Raw genomic sequence first — 22264 nt, forward strand, 5'->3', positions numbered from 1 at the left:
AAAGAAAAAACTAAACTAAATAAATAATACATAAATAAAAAACAAAAACAAAACAAGAACCAGATATGTGGGATTGACAAGATTGATTTGAAATGAGTGGATTAAAATGTGGATGGGTTCTTATTATATTGCACGATTATGGCCTCAGCAGGTCTTAAATCATGTGATTTTCTACATGTGATATATTTCTCAAAGTTTTTTGGGGGTTTGGTTTTAACCAATTAATTGTGATGCATTGAATTTTTCCTGTTGTCATTATTTGTATAGCATATTTTATTCTAGCTTTTCCATCAATTCCTGCTAGTATTAGACAGAGAATTTCCACTCTAGAATCTTTATCTACGTTTTGATAGAATACATTTTCAAGAGCGTCAAAAACTTTGTCCCAAAATTGTTTCAGTTTTGCACATGCCCAGAAAATGTAGTTGCTTCTTTGTGTGCCACAGTTTCTCCAACATTTATTTTAATGTGTTTTCTGGTGTTTGAAACAAATCTCATTATTACTTTCCACTTAAACTCCCTCCAAGTATTTGAGTTGGTCACTAAATGTGCCGTAGTGCAGATTCTCTTTAGCTATATCTACATTCCCACTTCTCCTGCGTTTTGGTTTTTAATTTCTGTATTTGGTCATTTTTAGGGTGCGGTGATGACAGTGTCCTTTTCCCGGAGTGGAGAACTGTTTGCATCAGGTGGAACTGATCGACAGGTAGGCGCCTCGCCACTACATGTCACAGGGTTCCTGCAGATCCTTAAAAAGTCTTTAAAGGCATTAAATTCATGAGTCTAAAAATATGGCCTTATTGTCATTAAAATGTCTTTAATCAATGTTTCAAAAGTCTTAAATTTTGCCACATAGAGTGAGGAACATAAGTATTTCAACACCCCGCAATTTTGCAACTTCTCCCAACTAGAGATTATGGAGGGATCTGAAATATACATCGTAAGTGCATTTCCTCTCTGAGAGAGAATTAAGAAAAAAAAAAAAATCAGGAAATCACATTGTATGATTTTTAAATAATTTATTTGTATTTTATTGCTGCACATACAATAAGTATTTGAACACCTGCCAATCAGCAAGAATTGTGGCTCTCAAAGACCTGTTAGTGCCTTTAAAAAGTCCACCTCTACTCCACTTATTAATCTAATTTAGTAGCACCTGTTTGAGCTGGTTAAAGATACCTGTCCACCCCACAGTCAGTCAGACTCCAACTACTACCATGGGCAAGACCAAAGAGCTGGAAAAAAACCACCAGAGACTAAATAGTTGACCTTCACAAGGCTGGAAAGGGCTACGGGGAAATATCCAAGCAGCTTGGTGAAAATAGATCAGCTGCAACAATTGTTTGAAAATGGAAGAGGCTAAAGATGACTGTCAGTCTTCCTCGGACTGGGACTCCACGCAAGATCTCACCTTGTGGGGCATCACTGATGATAAGAAAGGTGAGGATCAGCCCAGAACTACACTGGAGGAGCTGGTCAATGACCTGAAGAGAGCTGGGACCACAGTTTCAAAGGTTACTGTCGGTAGAACACTACGCCAATCATTCCCCTGCTCAAGTCAGCACATGTCCAGTCCCGTCTGAAGTTTCCCAATGACCATCTGGATGATCCAGAGGAGGCATGGGAGAAAGTCATGTGATCAGATGAGACCAAATGAGAACATTTTGGTCTAAACTCCATTCGCCGTGTTTCGAGGGAAAAGAAGGATGAGTACCATCCCAAGGACACCATCCCTACTGTGAAGCATGGGGGTGGAAACATCATGCTTTGGGGGTGCTTTTCTGCAAAGGGGACAGGACTGTATTAAGGAGAGGATGAATGGGGTTGTGTATTGCTCCTTCCCTCAGTCAGAGCATTGAAGATGGGTCGTAGCTGGGTCTCAGAATCAGAATCAGAAATGTTTTTAACGGCCATGTACAGTTTTAAGGACAGTACAACGAATTTGTCTTGGTAGTTGGTGCACAAAACAAACAACAAAATTTTTTTTAAAAAAACAAAGAACAACCCAGCAACAATAATAATAATAATGATAAATATAAGGATGAGGGATAAATAAAGGATAGATAGAGAATAAAGGCTAAATAGGATAAATATAAATATATATACAGTGCAGCAGATAATGTCATCATGGAGGTGGTGATCGGGTGGGGGGGGGTCAGTGGGTGACTTGGGGTGTGTTCATGTGGATGGTGGCAGAGGGAAAGAAGCTGTTTTTGTGTCTGGAGGTTCTGGTCCTGATGGACCGAAACCTCCTTCCAGAAGGGAGACATTGAAACAGTTTATGACCGGGGTGGGAGGGGTCGGCCACAATCTTTCCTGCCTCAAAATCCTGGAGGCGTACAGGTCCTGGAGGGAGGGCAGATTGCAGCCGATGACCTTCTCTGCAGAGTGGATGATACGCTGCAGTCTGGCCTTGTCCTTGGCCGTAGCTGCAGCGTACCAGATGGTGATGGAGGAGCAGAGGATGGACTGGATGATGGAGCTGTAGAAGTTCACCATCATCTTTGTTGGCAGACGGAACTTCTTCAGCTGCCGCAGGAAGTACATCCTCTGCTGAGCTTTTTTGATAAGGGAGCTGATGTTCAGCTCCCACTTGAGGTCCTGAGTGATGATGGTCCCCAGGAAACAGAAGTTCTCCACAGAGCTCACTGTAGAGTCTCCCAGGGTGAGGGGGGTGAGGGGGGTGAGGGGGGTGAGGGGGGCTGGGTTCTTCCTGAAGTCTGCTATCATCTCCACTGTCTTTAAAGCGTTGAGCTCCAGGTTGTTCTGGCTGCACCAGGACACCAGCCGGTCTGTCTCCCACCTGTAGTCAGACTCGTCTCCATCAGAGATGAGACGATGATGGTCGTGTCGTCTGCAAACTTCAGGTGTTTGACCGACTGGTGAGAGGAGGTGCAGCTGTTGGTGTACAGGGAGAAGAGCAGAGGAGAAAGAACACAGCCCTGAGGAGATCCAGTGCTGATGGTCCGGGGAGCAGAGATGGTTTTTCCCAGCTTCACGTGCTGCTTCCTGTCAGACAGGAAGTCTGTGATCCACCTGCAGGTGGAGTCTGGCACGTTCAGCTGGGAAAGCTTGTCCTGAAGGAGAGCTGGGATTATAGTGTTGAAAGCAGAGCTGAAGTCCACAAACAACAATTCCTCCAACATGACAATGACCCGAAACACAACCAGGATAACCAAGGAGTGTCTCCATAAGAAGCAGATCAAGGTTCTGGAGTGGCCGAGCCAGTCTCCACACCTAAATCACAGTGAGTCTTTGGAGGGAGCTGAAACTCTGTGTTGCTTAGCGACAGCCTTGAAACCTGACAGATGTAGAGATCTGTGTGGAGGAGTGGACCAAAACCCCTGTAGCAGTGTGTGAAACCCTGGTGAAGAACTACAAGAAACATTTGACCTTTGGAATTACAAACTAAGGCTTCTGTACCAAATATTAACACAGATTTTTTTCAGGTGTTCAAATACTTATGTGCAACAATAAAGTACAAATAAATTATTTAAAAATCATACAATGTGATTTACTGATTATTTACTATTATTTTCTATTAATTCTGTCTCTCACAGTGGAAATGCACCTACGATGTAAATTGGAGACCCCTCCATAATTTCTAAGAGAACTTGTAAAATTGCAGGGTGTTGAAACACTTATGTTCTTCACTGTTAGTATGATTTTATGATTGTCATTAGTCTCAAATTTCAAAATAAATGGTAACATTCGTTGAAAAAAAAAAAAAATTATAAACAACATGGGAAAATGGCCTGTCCAACAAACATTTTTCTTAATGGTTTTTATTTTTTGTATTGTTTTTTAGATTTCTGGCTATTTTTGTAGTCATCTTGTGTATTTGAAGTGATGTTTTTTTGCGTATTTTTGTGTGTTTACTTTGGGTGCCGCCAGTTGCACATCTGCACTAGACACTAGAAAAAAATGTACCCTAATCCTATGTTATTGAAATGGCGTTTTTTTCTCTTCCAAATATGTTTACTGTGAATACGGTCTTGAATTTAATTTCAAATGGCAATGAAAAGTCCTAAAAGGTCTTGAATTTAATTAGAGTAAAGCTGTAGGAAGCCTGTGTAAACATGTTTACTACTTTTCACCTCCTTTCCTTTAGGTGTTGCTGTGGCGCACTAACTTTGACAGAAGATCTTATCAGGACGTCCTCCAACAACACACACGGCGGTCCACACCAGATCCCCCTCCTCACATATTGGATATTCATCCCCGAGGACCCCACCTTCATGAACCCAGACCCACGTCTATTCAGGTTCATCAGACAATTAACTTCTAATTTGTAAACGAATAAAGCTGCTGGGGACCATAACTAACATGTTTCATGACACTAATAAAGACAATGTAGGGCTCATAGATACATTTATTTATTTAGTACAAACTAATAAAAAAAATGAATGAAAACGAATAAACAAATCTCAACAGAAATCTCTATGAAATAAAAGTTAATTTTAATATAACTAGTGCAATGCCCATAGGAAGGATGTATTGCTATAGAAAAGTGGAGCGTAAGAAGCTTTTTCATGGATGGCCAAATGAGGTTGTGTAGAGGTAGGACTGATGACATCATCACTGTGGAGGTAGGACCAATGCTCCATTGTTCTAACTAATGACATCATCACTGAGTCCATCAACTCAGGACGTGGGGCATGGGGCTGGGGTATCCAAACAAATTTGATGTGGCACATTGTTGAACCAAGCAGCAGCCATGTTGAAACTCTCAGGTCAGTCTGATCCTGATGTGCAGAAATACTTGGGTTTCATGCAGTAGGGAATCCCACAGAATGTTCAAAGTTGCATTTCTGATAACTAAGACATGTTTTTACTTAATTCTTACAGTAATTCCTTGTTTCTTTGCCAGTCAATTGATGTCTTTTTTTATTCAAATTATTTATGTTAATCCCGGTGATATGACATCATTCTGCAGGACAATAAATTATTATTGTATCTGAGTATTTCCATTGAAGCCACAATATCGATACCTGCCTTGGTTTTGGCACAGCTTTTAAAATGGGAAAACACCAGGAATGTTACTTTTGAGTATTTTTTTTTGAGTCAAAAAGGTATTTTCTACTTTTGGATGACATACAGATAGAGTTTAAAAAATGTTAGTTGTCGTCCCCAGCAGCTTTAAAATGTAATAAATATTGACCTTGTTGCTGTTGGTGTTACAGTCGATGTGGATCATGTGTGTACCATGTGGATAATAATTCTATTTTAGATATGATTGAGTGAATACATGATGAAATCTTTTTTCTGTTCAAGGAGTTCAGGTTTGTTTTAGGATTAGCTGAAAAAAAGAAGCATATAATAAACTGGCTGTTGTTCAGGAAAAATAATTGAAACTGGGCCTCTAACGTACACAGAGGATGATCATTTTAAGCTAGGTTTTAATTAGCTAGATTTCAAAAGGTGGCATTAGCCCAGCAAAAGCTGAAATCTCTGCAAGGCTTTGAGACTGGTGTCAAATTACAAGTTCTCGATGCTTTCAGTAGGCTAAAATGATTTCTGAGCAGCCTTGTTAGGTGTAATAAATCAAGAAAACCTTAGTATGAGGAGATGGAAGGCAGTGTTTCACACATGGTGTAAAGTGAGCGGCAGCCTCAATAATCTGAATAAAATCCATTTAAATTATGATTAAATGTAGCTAATAAGAACTTGTTCTATTTTCCAGAAGACACGTGAAATATAAAAAGCAAAGTTCCGAAGCCAAAATAAGCAGATTTCACCCCTAAATGCAACTTTGCATACAAATGCATTGGGATTTTTTTTAATTTTTAAACACTTTACTCAAGGTATGTAAATACAGTATGAAACTCAAACGTTATTGGGTTAACGGCTGCTTTTCTCCACAGATCACACCGACTGTTGCAGACACTCAGTCTGCTGATCCTCACATTATTGAGCTGGGTCATGCTGTTCACAGTACTACGGTAAGCTGACTCAGCACACTCAGTCCACAGTTCTGCTATAGAAAGCCAGGGCCACTCAAGGGTTTTATTCATGTTATGCTTCAAATGATAAAACATAGATTTTTATAAAGATTTAAACTTTTAATAATACATTCAATGTCCCTCGAGACTGAAGAAGCATAATGTGAAGACTTGTAGACATGGTTTCATGTGTTCTAAAGCTGTGGCCTTTCAGCCAATGAGGAGATTACATCAAAGCATGAGGTAGTTGGGGCACAAGGCTCACACGGTTCAGAAGAATATGTTTGTGTGTGCGCGTGTGTGCGTGTGTAAAAGAAAAACGTCATCATTTAAGATGATAGAACATGACTGGATTGTTGCTCAATGGCTTTGTGAAACATTTCAACAACTTTTAAAGCCTGTATTGACCACCAGGTGGCACTGTATACCAGGGCCTGGCCCCCAAAAGAACCAACTGACTGTTCTGTATTACAGGTCAGTGTTTCTCAAATGTGGGTACGTGATGGCACTACAGGGGGTACTTGAGACTTGAGAGAGAGAGGAAGATGAACAAATGAAAGCATTAAAAATATGGGATTTTATACTGTTTATCTTTTTTTTAATTAAAAAATAATCATGCTAAATATTACCAGCAAATCACAGAAACGACAACAAAAACACACAAAATGTTGATAGAAATGATATCGATTAGAATATGAGCTGGTCCCACACCAGATGGAAGATATAAACTATAAAAATATATCTAGGAAGCATTAAATACAGTTTCATTCCACTTATTTACAAAATGAGATTCTTTATAATGTGTGTTATCACTGATTCATTCCATCATTATGCTCTAGAGCAAAATGTTGCAAAATGATGTAGTCGGACAAAGGGGGGTACTTAGATTCAGAAATAAGAGAAAGGGGGTACTTAAGCCTAAAAGGTTTGAGAGCCACTATTCTAGGTAATGTCATTACGCTGCTCGGTCTCAGCGCTAAAAGGCTTTAAATCATCCACTTTTCTACAAAAGCACTATTTTAGACCTTTAAAGCAACTTTTCCCCATTCCTGCTACGTATGTAAATGATGTTACATTTATTTTTTTTTTAAAAAAAGCACAAGTATTTTTTTCATTGCAAACAATATAATGTATTTTAATTTTTCCCCTATAAATTCTAAATGCTTCACTGATTTAGGTCATCGGGGCAGTGACCTGGGCTTGAACACATGCAGCAGACTTACCCAATGTTACAAGTCGAAATCCTGGATATGAATTAGCACTATCCTCTTACTCCACATAAGCTGATAAATGGGTAAAAACATGGGATTGATACTGTACAGGTTGGAAGCCAAGCTTGTGGGGTTGGGTCACTGGCCCTAATCACAGGCTTGGTTAGGACTGATGTTTGACCACAGGTCCGTAAACACAACTACAAGTTTAAATGTGTCTGTAGATTCTGACAACCAGTCTTCTTGAATGAAAGTCAGCCTGAGGCAGTGAGCTGTCTGTCCTCTTGAATGAAACAGTAACTACTGCCACCCACTGTTAGAAATAGGAACAACGTTGATTACAGATAATCTACTGTATTGGTTGGTATGTTTGCCTGTCATGATTTTAGTGCATGGGTCTTGCACTCTGGTTTTTAAGGTGTTGGGTAAGGATGTGAAAACACACCTTAATCCTTCTTGGTAACACCTTAAATCTTAATGTTGTAGAATTTAATTTTAAGGTGTTCACCACACTGTGCCTTGTTGAAAGATTACCCTGACCTTTAGTAGTTTCTGTCCATTTACAATTTTATTTTTGAAGACATTGAAAGGATTTTGTGACAGAAGACGAAAATCTCACAGACCGGTACATTTTTTTTCAGCTGGCATTCCTCTGTAACTCCTTTACTTCCATTCACTGCTGTGTGGGAGGAGAAAACAATGAATGAGCCAAGCTAAATGTAGATTAGTGGTCAAGAAGGTAAGAGATTTTAGTTCAAAACTTCAGTAAACCATTTATTTAGGAAAGGATTTATAGGAAGTTCACTTAAAGTCAAATTAATTCACATATGCTTTGTGGACTTGGAGAAGGCATTCAACCGTGTCCTTCAGGGAGACCTGTAGGGGGTTCTCTGGGAGTATGGGATATTGGATCACCTGATACAGGTACGGCCAATGTCAGAGCTTGGTCAGTATTGCCAGCAGTAAGTGGGACTCTTTTCTAGTGATGGTTGAACTTTCTCAGAGCTGCCTTATTTACAGAATTTCGAGGTGTAGCCTAGGGGTCTATTGAGGGATTCCATTTCCACTTTAATTTGATCAAGTCACAGCCGAACTGATCCAGTGAAGCGGTAAGGAAGAGAATCAGCACCTCCGAATGCAAATTCATGATTCACAGCTGGAAAAGTGTGGAGTTCCCTCTCTGAGTCAGGAATGAGATCCTGCCCCATGTGGAGGAGTTCAAGTACCTCAGGGTCTTATTACCAGTGAGGGAAGGATGGAGAAGGAGATGGACAGGCAGAGTGGTGCAGCATCTGCAGTGATGCGGACTCCACACCGGTCCATCCTTGTGAAAAGGGAGCTCTTGATTTACGATTTTGTTCTATACCGTCACCTATGGTCATGAGTTTTGGATCATGTCTGAAAGAACAAGATCTTGGGTACAAGCGGCCGAAATGAGCTTTCTTAGTAGAGTTACTGGGCTCTAGATAAATAGACTTGGTAATAGCTTTAACCCCTGAAGTTGTCTCAAAGCACTTTACAACTCATTCACACTCACATTCACACACCAATGGGACAGAGATGCCATGCAAGGCGCTAGTTGACAAATGGAAGCAACTTAGGGTTCAGTGTCTTGCCCAAGGACACATAGACAGGTACAGACTGGGATCAAAACCCCAACCTCCCGATCAGAAGACAACTCCTCTACCACCCCCGGGTTAAGAAGAGCAGGATGGGGCGGCTCGGGCACCTAATTACAATGCCTCCTGGACTCCTCCCTGGCACGTCCCACCGGTTGAAGACCGAGGACACGCTGGAGAAACTGTCTTTCTCGGCTGGCCTGGGAACTCCTCGGGATCCCCTGGAAACCGAGCAGAACTGGACAAAGTGGTCTGGAAGAAGAAAGTCTGAGCTACCCTGCATAGGATGCTGCCCCCATGACTCAAAATGGAAAAGCCTTAGAAAACGAATGGATGGTTGGATGAATGTTTGCTCTTGCTCAGTGTTTGTATATCTTCATTTTATTTTGCCTCCTCTTTTCCTCTGCCTCTTCCTATTACTGTTTTTTCCCTTTGTTTTCAAGGAGCTCATCTTCACTATGTATGAAATGTTTGTGTGTTTGAATGAAGAGGCTCGTGAGAGATCAGAGGAGGATGTTGTGGTGCGAGGCTTGAGATCAGAGAGATTGGATGAGAGTGAGCAGGAATCCACGTGCCGTTGCCTGGTCCCCTGGGGGCCTGACCAGATAGCAGCAGCCGCAGCGCTAATAATAGTCTAGCTTGAATTGTGCCTGCCTGTTTAACTCACTCACTAACTCGCTGCAGCGTGGCGCCCCTCCTGGTTAATGCTAAACATCAGTTGAATGTTTGCTAAAAATAGCTGCTTCCTAACATGTAAACTCACTTGGCATGCAGACTTGCAGCATTCGGTGAACTGAAAAGGCAAACGTGCTAACACGCGACTCTGGATTTTCCTGCATACAGATTTATTTGGTAATAGTTGTTTGCATGCATTTGCAGCTGTGCACATGCACTTGGTACATTATGGAAAACCTCCAACATTCTAGTTGACGGTGCATGCCCATCAAGGAGTTGTCCCCTTGTGAGTCATGGGGTAGTGGAGTGTGATTGTGTGTGTGTGTAGAAGGTTATTCCTGTTTGGATTGGTTCAGAGAAAGAAACACCCAGTGCTGCTCCTCCTGTCAGCTCTCATCATCTGATACCCATCACAGAGAGACCTATTCTCCCCTTCTCTTCGTCATCTTTGTCGTCCCCTCAGGGTACAAAAACAAAATAAATATTAACTTCACCAACAACCACAAACCTAGTTTTTAAAGGTCCTATATTATGCTATTTTTCATCCATCCTCATTTGTTCTAAAACCCCCAACAACATAGTATTTAAGGTTTATTTTCCCAAACTCACCTGTTTTCCAGAGGGTTAGGGTTAGTTATAACGGATACTAAAAACGGAACGGCTCAGCAGCAGGCACTTGCTGAAGGGGGCGGTTCAGACTTCAGTGACGTCAATAAAGTCTGACCTCTTGTTTTTCAGAAGAGGGCAGAGCAGCAGCTCAGAGAGCAGGATTAGTGAAGATTGCTCAGAGATGCAGGAAGGAACCCCTATAATACTTCGGGGGTGTTTTTGATTAGGAATTAACATTGTAACAAGGTTAAAAGCTCCAAAAAGTTGATTTAGCATGATATAGGCCCTTTAAAGAAATTATTTAGTTCCAACAACATTAATATGATGGTATGAATGCGATCTGCTACAAAACAATGTAGTAATGAACAAAAAGTGCATTTTGTAAACAAATATGGTAAACTGAATAGGCCTACATATTCACAAACCAATAAACAATTGTTATGCTGCATTCTATTGATGTAAAGCTGAGTAGTATGTGTGATGAAGTTTCGGTGGAAAGAGGACGTGACGTCAGAGGTATGCGACACTTAGGTGGCAGTAGTTTAGCTTTGTCCTCTTTTTTCTTTATATCTAGCTCTACATATCTTCCATTAAAGTCTTTGCTAAGCTAACAGCACTTCCAGGGCTCAGTGCATCTGAAGAGATGTGGAGGAAGCTTTGAGGCGGTGACAGACCCAGGTGAGCTGACGAAGAACCAGCAAAGCTCCAGCGTTAAACAGCCTTAGGCTTCAACCTGAAGGATAATCAAGCAAAAAATGAACTTTGCTACATTCTCAGAGATTCTCAATTGTAAAACTTAGCTTCCACTTAGCTGTTTGCATTTAGAACAAGAACACTCAGAGAGCAAGTCCTCCACCTAAAGCCAAATGTCTCTTTTATCTGGATCAGTGATCCTCATCATGGTATGACAATCATTTTGACTTTAAAAGCTTGGAAGAAATTTCTATCCCCATTAATAATGATTTAAAAAAAAAATTGAGATGAAATGTGCAATCTCAATCCGATCATGATAAAACTCAGTGAAGAACTAACTAATCGTAACTGAGTCAAATTTCATAAAGATCGTCAATTAAAAACCGAGATCTGAAATTTTAAAACCTCTTCAATAAAGAGGAATAAGGATTTTTTTAATTTTTGATCCAGAATCAGTATAGTAATCCATATTCCCTCCAAAATGAATTCTTCATGGCGTAAGATCTACATCTGGGTAAAAGTTTATTAAAATCTTTTAAGTACTTTAGACGTAATCCTGCCAACAGTCGAACAAAAAAATGTAATAAACATCAGTGAAAACATTTCCTTCTTGGTAGAGGTAATAATTGTCCATTTTATATATAGTTTGAATTCAGAAACTTAAAGTAATATCTTGAATACTACTTCTGAATGTTTTGCAGACGTTACTGTGTGTTTTTTAAAGAGGTGATTAGATATCCAAAGGTTGGATTTAGTTACTAGTACCATCTCTTATGGCTCAGCAAGACACCAGTTTGACCACTGTGTGTGTGTGTGCGTGTGTGCGCGCGTGTGTGTGTGCGCGCGTGTGTGTGTGTCCTTACCTTTTGCACGATCTTGTGCGTTACAAATGTCTTGAGCTTGTGTGTATTGTGCTGTAAGCGTCTAAAGTCCAACATGTTTGTGTAACAATAACTCATATAATAGTGTGTGGCTTCCTGTGGAGAGGAAGTACTGGGTATTAAGTGGCCCGGAGGTTGGGATGCTTAAGTGCTATAAAGGAAAGCACAAGTGACAAGAAACAAGATATGACGGAAATAGAAAGAGCTCTTGTGTTGGGGGAGGGGGTTGGGGGGTAAAGCACATTTAATTCACATCACATCAAGCTCATTCCTTCTAACCAAACGCTGCCCCTACTGAGTCTTTTTAACATTTTTTAACTAAAATCACATTTCTGACTCAATTCTAACCATCTGTAGTCTTTGTAGTCTATTTGTTTCAAACATTACTGTATTTCTGGTGTTACTTACTAAGGTGTTATTGTATTCCTTGGGAAAACCAATTTCTAACTCAAATGTCTGATATATGGTGCGTACGATCAAACATTTCAGATTTTGTGGAATTCTTTTGGTTGTGTTTATGCCGAAAGCTTTCAAAAAAAAAAATGTTATTCTAGCACTAGAGTACACAGACATTTTCACAAATAGTCATGACTAACTAAATTATATAATGTATTTTTTTTTTTTTGTAATATTGGTTTGCTAATGGTAAACAAGTAAATGAACAAATGTTCTCAATGTATTTAAAAAAATCCAGTTGCTTGAACATGTCATGAATGTTTTATACCCATCCAAAGGACACAATGACAGCTCGGTTTCACTAGAACTCCATCTCTTGGTTCCTTGCATCACAAACTGCTGTGGTTTGCTGTGAGACTGTTTATGATTGCGACAGACCAGCAGGCGTTTGCATGCAAGTGTTTAAAACTTGATCTTTCTCATCAAATATACAAGCGATGGACACATGTCATCACTAATTCAGGAGGATTCTCTCTTCAGTTTCCCATTCACCCTACTTCCTCTTTTACCTGTGTCACACTCTGTACTTCTTCTTTCTCTCCCTGTGAGACTCAGTTGTCCTTATGTAACACCCACTTACAGGAAGCACCTTGTGGTTTCCTCCTGAGAAAGGGGAGGGAGTTTTCTTCCGTCGCAGATTTCTGTGCGTTTCACCTCCTTAAGCGTTTGATCAATTTTCCCCATGAAAGGGATCCTCCACTGTTTTTACAAATGTGGCCTTAAACCTTTGAAATGTTCTTATTAGTAGATATATGCCTAACAAAAGCATTATTTTGCACCATATTTGTTTTATTAACTTTTAAAACTGGGACCACTTTACGTCAATCGCACTTTTAGTTCATATAGTTCTATAGGAGGTGAAGCATTCAGGATCATTTAGCAGCTTTTTCAGTCAAAATAACAACTTGTGCTGCTTTGGGTTGATCTAAAAATCAGTAAAAGTTAAAAAAAAAAAAAAGTCAATGTAAACCTCTGTTTACCAAAATTTGATAAACAAAATCTGTGCTCCGAAAAAATCTGTGACTGCAGGGGTCGACAGTTCCATCTCTGCTGTTTCGTAGACGGCATGAAGAAGAGAAGAAGAGCTCCGTGTTCATGTAAATACAGACAACCAGGATCCACTGTTGCTCATTAATGCCGACCCAAGTAGAATCTGTCTGATGCAAAGAACTGGTGTTCTTGTCAGAAATGGTTGAAGGTTTGGTTTAATGGTTTAAGAATGGATTTTTTGCTCTTCTTCACTTCTACATGCCGTCTACGAAACAGTAGAGTTGGAACTGTTGGTGGAAATAGTGCATTTATTTATTTTCTGTGAACCTCATTGCAGCAGTTTTCATTTTGAAAAGCACAAAAGGCTGTTATTTGGAGATGATTGCAGAGTGCAACCGAGACCTGCCCTAAAACAAGCCAAACCACAGAATTGATGGGAAAAAAGCCAAAAGTGGCACATGTTGATATTGTGCAGCTAGCTGTTAATAAAAGTGCCTGTTTGTAATTTTTTGTTGCAGTGAATTGAACCCCTCTCTGGTAGGACTTTAGTGAAAATAAATTCTGTGTATTATTTTGAGAAAACAAATATTGAGATCTAAATTTTTGGTTCCCAGCCCTAGTTAAAAGCCTTTAAGTGCCTGATAAAATAACAGTTTCAGGCCGTTACATTTATTCATGAATATGTGGCATGACAAGGAAATAGTTGTAAATAGATGGAAAGATTGTGATAATAAATTCTCACCCAAAAGAAATGCAGGTTTGTTTGAGTATTTGTGTGTTCACGTTACATAGTGTCAGGTTCATTCGGTTGCCATAGCTGCCTTTATTCCACTTCTTTCCATCACTTGAAGGCCTTTTCTCTTTGTTCATCATTTTCATCATCCTACCTTGTAGCATACCTCCAGCTCTATCTAGTTCTAGAATCCTCAGCAGCCTGCAGACAGCAGAAGGAAAATACCATTGTTACAGTGGGCTAAGAATAGAGCAGGTCATCTGAAAGGCAAATAATAATGATGTGTTTTCTTTCCTTATTTCATAGAAGTAGAGTTGGGGGTGATAAAGAAGTTAATAAGCAAAGTGACCTCTTGCCTTTAACATGAAGATAAAAAGAAAATCCAATTAGTAAAGCAGCACTGTGTGTATTTTTGCTTTTGAAACACAGTGAGACCAGATGATCTGTGTTCATATTTTAAATCCCAGGTTATAAGATGTGACAGTGTTATTAATTCTATAAGCAAAGGAGTTGATTGTTTACAGTATATGCATAGGGAGGCTACTTTAACATGTGCCTGTGTTGCCCTCTGATGCTATTTTCTGTCTGTGCGGAGGCAGAGAGGATGGTAGACAGATGAGACGTCTCTTAGCTCTGCTGCTGCCAGAGTTCTTTTAACACCAGTAATGGGCATTTTTAAATTTGTTTGTTGTGGAAAATTGCTCATTATTTAACAAAAGCCAGAGTTAGTTAAATAAATAAATTCTTTCAATAAAGATTTAAACCAGTGGTCACCAACCTTTCTGAAACTGTGAGCTACTTCATAGGTACTGTATATTCTGAAGAAAAGCACTTCTTAAAGGAACATGGGGCAAAATTTGTGAAAAAAATAAACATTCATTTTAAGTCTTTTAATACTGACCTTGATGAAGCGTTCTAAACCTTATACATGTACTGCTGTTTTGGGGCCGATTTTCCTGCGCAGTTCTGGGGATGTGAAGTCAAATGACGCTGGTGCGCCTTCTCGACGGCTTGGAGATGTGGCCCAACACCTGGAAATAAAGAAGAATGAGAAGAAGACAAGCACAGTGGACTAAACTACTGTTTGGTTCCACAGATGTACGCAGAGGCATGTGCACAGGTCTAGCAGTAAACAGTCACATGAACAGAGAGTAAATAAATAACCGTGTCAACGTTGGAGAGCAGATCGGTACGCATTTTCTGACCCAACCATGAAAATGGAAGAACACTGCATGCAAACCACACCATGTAAAATTTTAATAGACGAGAGCTCCTGAGCTTCTCCTGAGCTCCTCACATGGTCCATGAGGGTTACCTGGTGCCCGCGGGCTCTGTGTTGGGGACCCCTGCTTTAAACTCTCCTTTCTATCAGGTTAAAAAGTTAGATCTGCCTCATCTTTGAAAATGTCCTCAATGATATTACTTGTTCTGTATTGTTCTGTCTACAAACTATCATATATACCCAACCCTGCTGTTGTCCTAGTTTATTTACGTCTTTTTTCGGCATTTATTACTGCAACTCTCTTTCTTTTTTTGGCCCTCCACACAAAGTACTCCACAATGCTGCTGATTCTATCTGGACTAGAACTCATCCATATCAACCCTGTTCTCCATCAGCCCCCAGTCCATCTTTGAATCACATCAAGACTCTCCTCTCATTCAAAGCCATCCATATCCTTGCTCCCTCCTACATTTCTGACCTTTTTATGCTCGAGACTCCACCCACACACTTTGATCCTCTGCCTTTCCCAACGTCTCCAATCTCCTGTTTTAAAAACAGCTCAACATTGTATTTATTTTCTGTACCTGCATCTATTTTTGAAGATACTCAACATTCTGTCCTTAAGAGTTTATATGACTAATACTGGGCAGCTCCTGCAATAAATAAGGACTTTAAAAAAATAAAAGTATTGTCTGTGCTGCTGCAGCTTTACAATTAATGTATTCAGTCATTATTTTTCAAACTGTAGTGCTCTTCAAATGTTATCCCCTGTAAGTGGTTCTTGGACGATGAAAGTTTGACAAACCCTGCTTTATACAACGCCAACAAAAAAATGTGGTTGAAGAATTGTCGTGTACATCCCTTTCAGTGGGTAATGTTTCAGCGTGTATGCTAAAGCTTCCTGTGATAATGGCACACCCACACACGCATATATGAAAGCTGGATTACTGGGAAAGGGATCGGAAAACAAATGCGTTTCCTGTGAGCTTAGAAAGACGGGGGTTATGGTTTCCCTCCGGAGGTGCAGCAGTAACCCAACACTGCTTCAGTCGCAGGTTAAACCCGACCCCCCTCCCCTCTCTGTGCCACACACCCCACTTCTGTTCTATCCACCTGTAAGGAAGTCATTCATCTTGTTATTCCCTAAAGAGGGATAACCGGATCCCCACTTTTGACCACTGTGATAAATGGATTTAATGGACTTTTATTGTTTGATGGATCCACTCCTTTTCTTTTTCCTCCTCCAATGTAATCACATTTCTCTTACATTGGCTCATTATTTGTCTGTTCCCTTTCCTGTTTCTTTATTCAATCCACATTAGCCTGAAGACCTGTTTCAGTTTGTGTTGCCGAAATTTTTAACTTAGTATGTACAAAAAGTTGTGCCAATAACTTTTCTGTAAATGCATTATGAGGTGTTTTGATTCCAGCATCCCTTGGCCAACAATGGATTGAACTTTGATGTGCTAATAATCCTAAAATAAAAAAGTAAGAGATACTAATGATCAAATGAAAAAAATAAAAATGCTGAAAATAAAGAAAAAGTCCCCAGAACACAAAAAGGAATTGTTCTGATATTTGTATATCAAATTATTAAATCATTTCCCCTAATTTTAAACACATTTTGGGTTCAGGAACAAATAATGTAGTAAGAATTGCTACAGCATCAAGTTCTATTAACATATACCAAAGAACCTGTGAACAAAAGTAATAATACTGTTAGAATATTTTTTTTGTTTTTTTGTTTTTGTTTTACAGATTAATGTGCACTGGTGCTGCCTGCCACTGTACCATACAACAACATTAGCAGGAAAACTCACAGTATTAATGGTAATAGAAAACATGCTAAAACTGCATGGATACGTAGTGGGTGCACATTTTCACAAAGACTTCATGGTTGATTCGTGTCATTTTTGTAAAGATTACAATATACAATATGTACGTCAGATCTTTTTTTTCTTCTTTCCCCATTAAATCTAGGAACAGTTCCTTAGTCACTGACATACCATAGGAATGATTGACCTTGACTTTTAATTTGTTTCTCCGTCGCCTGCTTTGGTGGTTTAATGTTTTGTACTTGTGTGGATAATTTTATGTTACAAATGTATTTTTTCTTTGGTGGTGTGTGGAGTATGTGTGGGAACAGGGGATTAGTTTTGTCGCTGGCATTTTCTCACAATGAGACTGTTTGGAATTTAGCTGTTGTTGTGAACGGTGAATAGTAATGTGTTTCCCACAGGTGCTTTGGAGTCCCTTTGGTATTAGCTTGAAACTAAAGCTGATTAGCAGGAATTTGTGTTGCAAGCCTGCTCGCTACAATCTGCTTTACAGACTTCCTTCTGTTTTGAAGCCATTTTTTCTGAGAATTGACACTTTTGGGGATCGTAGCTTTCAAGTGTTGCTAGCTCGATTCACGTTGGCCCATTTCGTCATTGTTATAAGTACTGAGGGTTTGCAGCTGTGGGCAAAAACCAGGGGCGTGATTGATGACGCGCACACACCTTACAGGGTTCTCGCCAGTGCTGTTGGGTGTAGGGGCCCCCAACATTGTAATTTTGCTCCCCTACGGAGTAATGGTGCCCCCTACGGTTAGTTTTCAGCAAGGTAGGGGGGATTGTTTGTTGTTTTTTCCTTTTTTAATCGGTACCGTTGTAATAATTGTTGCAAACTTGGTAGTGCACGGGTTGTTTTAACTCTGTTTTTAATGTCCATGACCGAGAAACACGTTCATCAGCTGCATCGTCTATTTAATACAGGCGATTGGCTCGGACGCTTCCGTCTTTACCTGAGGACCCCTGCAGCCCTTTAGCTGCCCCTGATGCTGCCTGTGTGCATCCTTTGCTTATGTAACCGTAATAACTGACCACATATTTAAGCTCCGAGGAGTGTGGACAGTCCGAACTGTGCTGTGTGAGAAGGCTCAAACATACCATGGCCTTGAAGGGCCCGGCGGCGAAGGCACCGCCCCGCCCCCAACTCGCCGCTTACCGGGGCCGTGGACATGGTTACCTCACTGTGCCAGCGGGGATTGTTGCCCCCTCACGGACTGGATCACGACACCTTTTATTTAAAAACCCAAATTCCACAAGTGTTATGATCTATATTGTAGATTTTATTAAAGCTGATTTAATTGTGCACAGCAACTGTTTAGTTTCTTGTGGGATTTATGCTGCTCATTTAAGTTTTGTTTGGAAATCTTTGTTTTTACTGAATAAGCTTTTGTGTTCGATCAGATTTAACAAGTTAATGTTATTTTATATACAGTATATTTATTTATAATTTGATTACTGTTGGATTTGGTGATTTGATATGAATAAAGATAATAGTTATACATTTATTTGGTTACTTTAATGAATGGATACCGACACATATACCCTGTTCAAACGTATGAAATAGCCACAAAGTAAGGAAAAGAATAAAAGATTCATAAAAAATTATGATCATGGTTAATATCGTAGTAATCGTTGATTAATCGAATCGTAGCACCGTGACGAAAACAAATCTTGAATCTTGAGCTCTCTTAGATCATGGCACACCCCTAAAAGTAAGACAGTAACAAAGATTAAAAACCAACTGTGGCTTTACTTTACTAATTTTTGCCCCTCCAAGAGCTATACATTTCAAATTTTTCCACGCCGACAGCGTGCGCGCGGGCCCCACCCCCCCCATGCTGTGAAAAATTCCTGCTGAGAACCCTGTAGTAGTGCATTGCTCTGCGGGCTCCAGTAACTCCCACTACGCTCCACGTCCGATGTACGCACCCAATGTGCGTCCAAAGGTGCGTCCAAGGTGCGTTTCACAATGCATCCGAAGTGCGTCCAAGTTGTGTGCAGTTGCTTCCAAATGCGCTCAAGTAGCGTCCAAATGCGGTCAGGTTGCGTCAACAAAGGGTTCGTGGCTCACCACGCTTCCAACCCACCTGTATAAGTAACTGCTTAATTGAGAGTGCACATTTAGTGACACTCCCAGCACCAATAAGCCAATCCTAACAAAGGAAAACACAAGTGGCTGCCACCTACAGTATATGATGGCTCCTACACCTTTGATTATTACTAACTCACACAGTTTTAATGTCATCATTGGTGAACATTGGTTGTTGTGAGAAAGTCACATGTCAGCTTTGTGCCACAGGGCCTTTTATCTTTCCTATTCAAAAGTTGAGAATGTGTCTCATAAAGTCACCCAATTATTGCCGCTTCACGCTTTCTCACTGTTGCTTTGCTGTATCTGATTCACTAATTAACCGACTGCATGGAGAGGCGTACAGTCAACTTGTGACACCCAGCATTGGCTATGTTTCCCCATGACAAGACTATTGATAGAAGTCAAATACAAAGGACATAAGAATTGAGCTTGTTTCTGATTTATTTGAATGGAGATACTTGAGTTTATCTGTGTATGTATCTATTGTCATTTTCAGTAACTTACAGCTTAACTATCAGTTACTTGGGGCATGTTAGTAGAATAAAAAATTATAAAAATGATATACAGTTGTATTACAGAGTAGTAAGACAAAGATGTTGAGGGTTTATTTTGTTTTAAATATAGATACAATGACTGTTATGCAAATAAATGCACACCCACTTTATTCCTGACATTTGTTTCCACCATAAATGCTGGAAACAATGAAGTGTTTTGTTTGTGCAACACCTGAATAACCTCAGCACATTGTTCTTTGGACTAAAGTTAGAAGTGGACGACATAATTATTCATCATAGTGCGATACAATATTTCATCATGCTGTGTTAATCAAAAGGCAACAAAAACCTGCTTTTATTGTTGAAAGAGGTGGTCGTGATCCTTTCGAGAAGCACCAGGCATCTCACTCTGTACCTGTGCCTAGCGCTGAGGTCAATATGGACATAACCTCGTTTTTGTCATTTGCTTTGTCATTTATGCATAAAAATAATTTGTATAGTCATGCCCAAGGAGATATAAGGTTCTCTCTAAAGTAAAGCACTAAATAGCATTTTGATTTTGCCAATACTGTAAAACGTTACCTTTCTAACAAAATAATCTGCTTCCACATGACGATAATAATAAAAAGGTTAATACGGTGAGGTAGGCTATATACATATACATTTTTTATTCACTAACTGAATGTAACTATCAGGGTCAATTATAATTGTAATCACATAATTGATACGATTATGGTGTAATTATAAATGTAATTGTAATTAGAAAAATCTGTTACTGTTGTAATTGTAATTGCCATGAAAATTTGATTGATAAATGTAAATTATAATTTTAACACTAAACTGGGGAACCATGTTACAGTTCTATGTACAGTTCTACACAGTTAATAATTATTAAAGTATGTTTCATATCAAGCCACATTTTACCATTTTAAAAAAATGAAATCTAGGGCTATACTGACACAAAAAAGGCTCAGACGCCCACACCATAAATATTAAAACCTATATTTTCATTGATTATGAAGCCTAACAAGGTAATAGGAAATAAATTAGATGATAGATATTAGTTTTTAGTGTATTTTACAGCTGATTTAGGACCCGTTAGCATAAGAGATGCTAACACAAAAGGAAGGTTAACTTTTATGTCATTTATTTCAGGCTCAGTAATTCTAATTAAGTGTAATTGAACTTTAATAATTGAGTATGTAATTGTAATTGACGTTCTGAGGATAAAAAAATAATTGTAATTAGATTGTAATTGAAAAAAATACTGGTCACTGTAAGTGTAATTTAATTGTAATTGAAAATGTAATTGTAACTGAAAAATGTAATTGACCCCAACCTTGGTAACTACAGATGAAACAAGACGTGCTAAAAGGCATTTCAGTCGATCTACGATCTACCCGTATCTACGGTTATTACCTTTGGATCATGGCTGAATAAAGACAGCCAGGTTCAGCCTGTATGAGCATCTGTGAGGTACAGTTTTCCACCCGAGCAGGAGGAAGCCTGAGGGCCAGCCCAGGACATGCAGACAGGATTACGTCTTCCCTGGGATTCCCTCAGATGAGCTTGTACACGTTGTGTTTGAGGGGTTTGTGTGGCCGTTCTTTCTCTGCTTTCTGATCAACTTGATTGTAATTTTGTTTATGTTCATGAACTTTACATGAATGAATGATTTAATTCGGAATAATTATTTCCGAATTAAAAAAACATCAACCACCATGCACATACAGGCGAGTGTGGGAAAAGTATCTGAAAAGAGATGGATTTAAAGCTTAAATGCTTTATTATTTCACTTACTTAAGATCTTTTGCTTTATTGTGCCATACTTGGCCATATCTTGCACACTTGTGTGTTATGTTTTCATCAGTTTCTCTTTTTGCTTTGCCCTGAAATCATACTTTGTTTGTATTTCAAAATAATTATTTTTGTTCCAAATTACTGGGCTGTACTTTCACTGTAAAGAGCCTCCTTATAATTAGAAACCCCACAGTGACAAACCACACAAACAGAATCATGTAGATATGGGCAGAAAAGCCTGTGTTTTCTTTGTGACTCTAATCAGAGGCTGAGAGGTTTGGTGCTACAGGACTCATGAAGACAGATCACAAAGCCCACCTGTGGCTGCCTGTGGGCCTGGGGCAGCTGTCTACTCCCTCCTGCCTGCACCATGAAGGGCAGAGGCTCAGCACGACCTCTAACCCCCCCACTGCTCCAGCTGTCAGTCAGGCGGTTCATGCAGACCCCCTCCTCTAGTCCCTCCGGTGATGCTGCTCAGAGATGGCAGTGTTCAGTGCTTCATCCTTTGTCAGCCTCCCCTGCTCCTTCAGCTGGCCTTTCCAGTCCTTCATCTTCCCACCTGCTATCAGAAAATCCTACAGGTTGGCATTGTTGGAAACAAGGACCTGGGATCGTTGGGATTGTCTGGTTTTGTCATTTCATTTAGCAAGCCCGATATGTCATTTTCAGTCAGCTAGATAGATTGCACCTAATTGCACAATGTCAAAAAAGATCTGTAACATTAATTCCCCCTCCTCTAGCTCAGAAGTTCTCAAACTTGGGGTCGGGACCCCACTTGGGGTCGCGAGACACTGAGAGGGGATTGCCAGATGCCTTTAAGAAACTAAGAATATTTTTGAGCAACTTGAGCCCATTTTTGCCTTTTTTTAACCTATTTTCATCACTGTTTTTTGCTCCCTGTAATGCAGTTTTGCTCCATTATTCTCATTTCTGACACCATTAAATTTCAATACCTTTTCTGCACATTTTTTTTTAACTTTCAAGACATTTTCATTACTTATAAACCCTTTCTACC

General features: G+C 39.7%; 1 protein-coding gene across 1 annotated transcript in view; it reads left to right on the top strand.

Moving 5' to 3' along the window:
* The window catches only part of poc1b (POC1 centriolar protein B), a 56362-nt gene that overhangs the window by 18544 nt on the left and 15554 nt on the right, over positions 1-22264 (top strand). Inside the window, exons 8-10 of the mRNA XM_028450244.1 lie at positions 638-706; positions 4112-4264; positions 5865-5942. Of these exons, the coding sequence (XP_028306045.1) occupies positions 638-706; positions 4112-4264; positions 5865-5942 (300 nt within the window). The remainder of the gene's footprint in view (positions 1-637; positions 707-4111; positions 4265-5864; positions 5943-22264) is intronic.

This window comes from Gouania willdenowi, chromosome 6 (genome assembly GCF_900634775.1).
Source record: "Gouania willdenowi chromosome 6, fGouWil2.1, whole genome shotgun sequence".
Classification (NCBI taxonomy): domain Eukaryota; kingdom Metazoa; phylum Chordata; class Actinopteri; order Blenniiformes; family Gobiesocidae; genus Gouania; species Gouania willdenowi.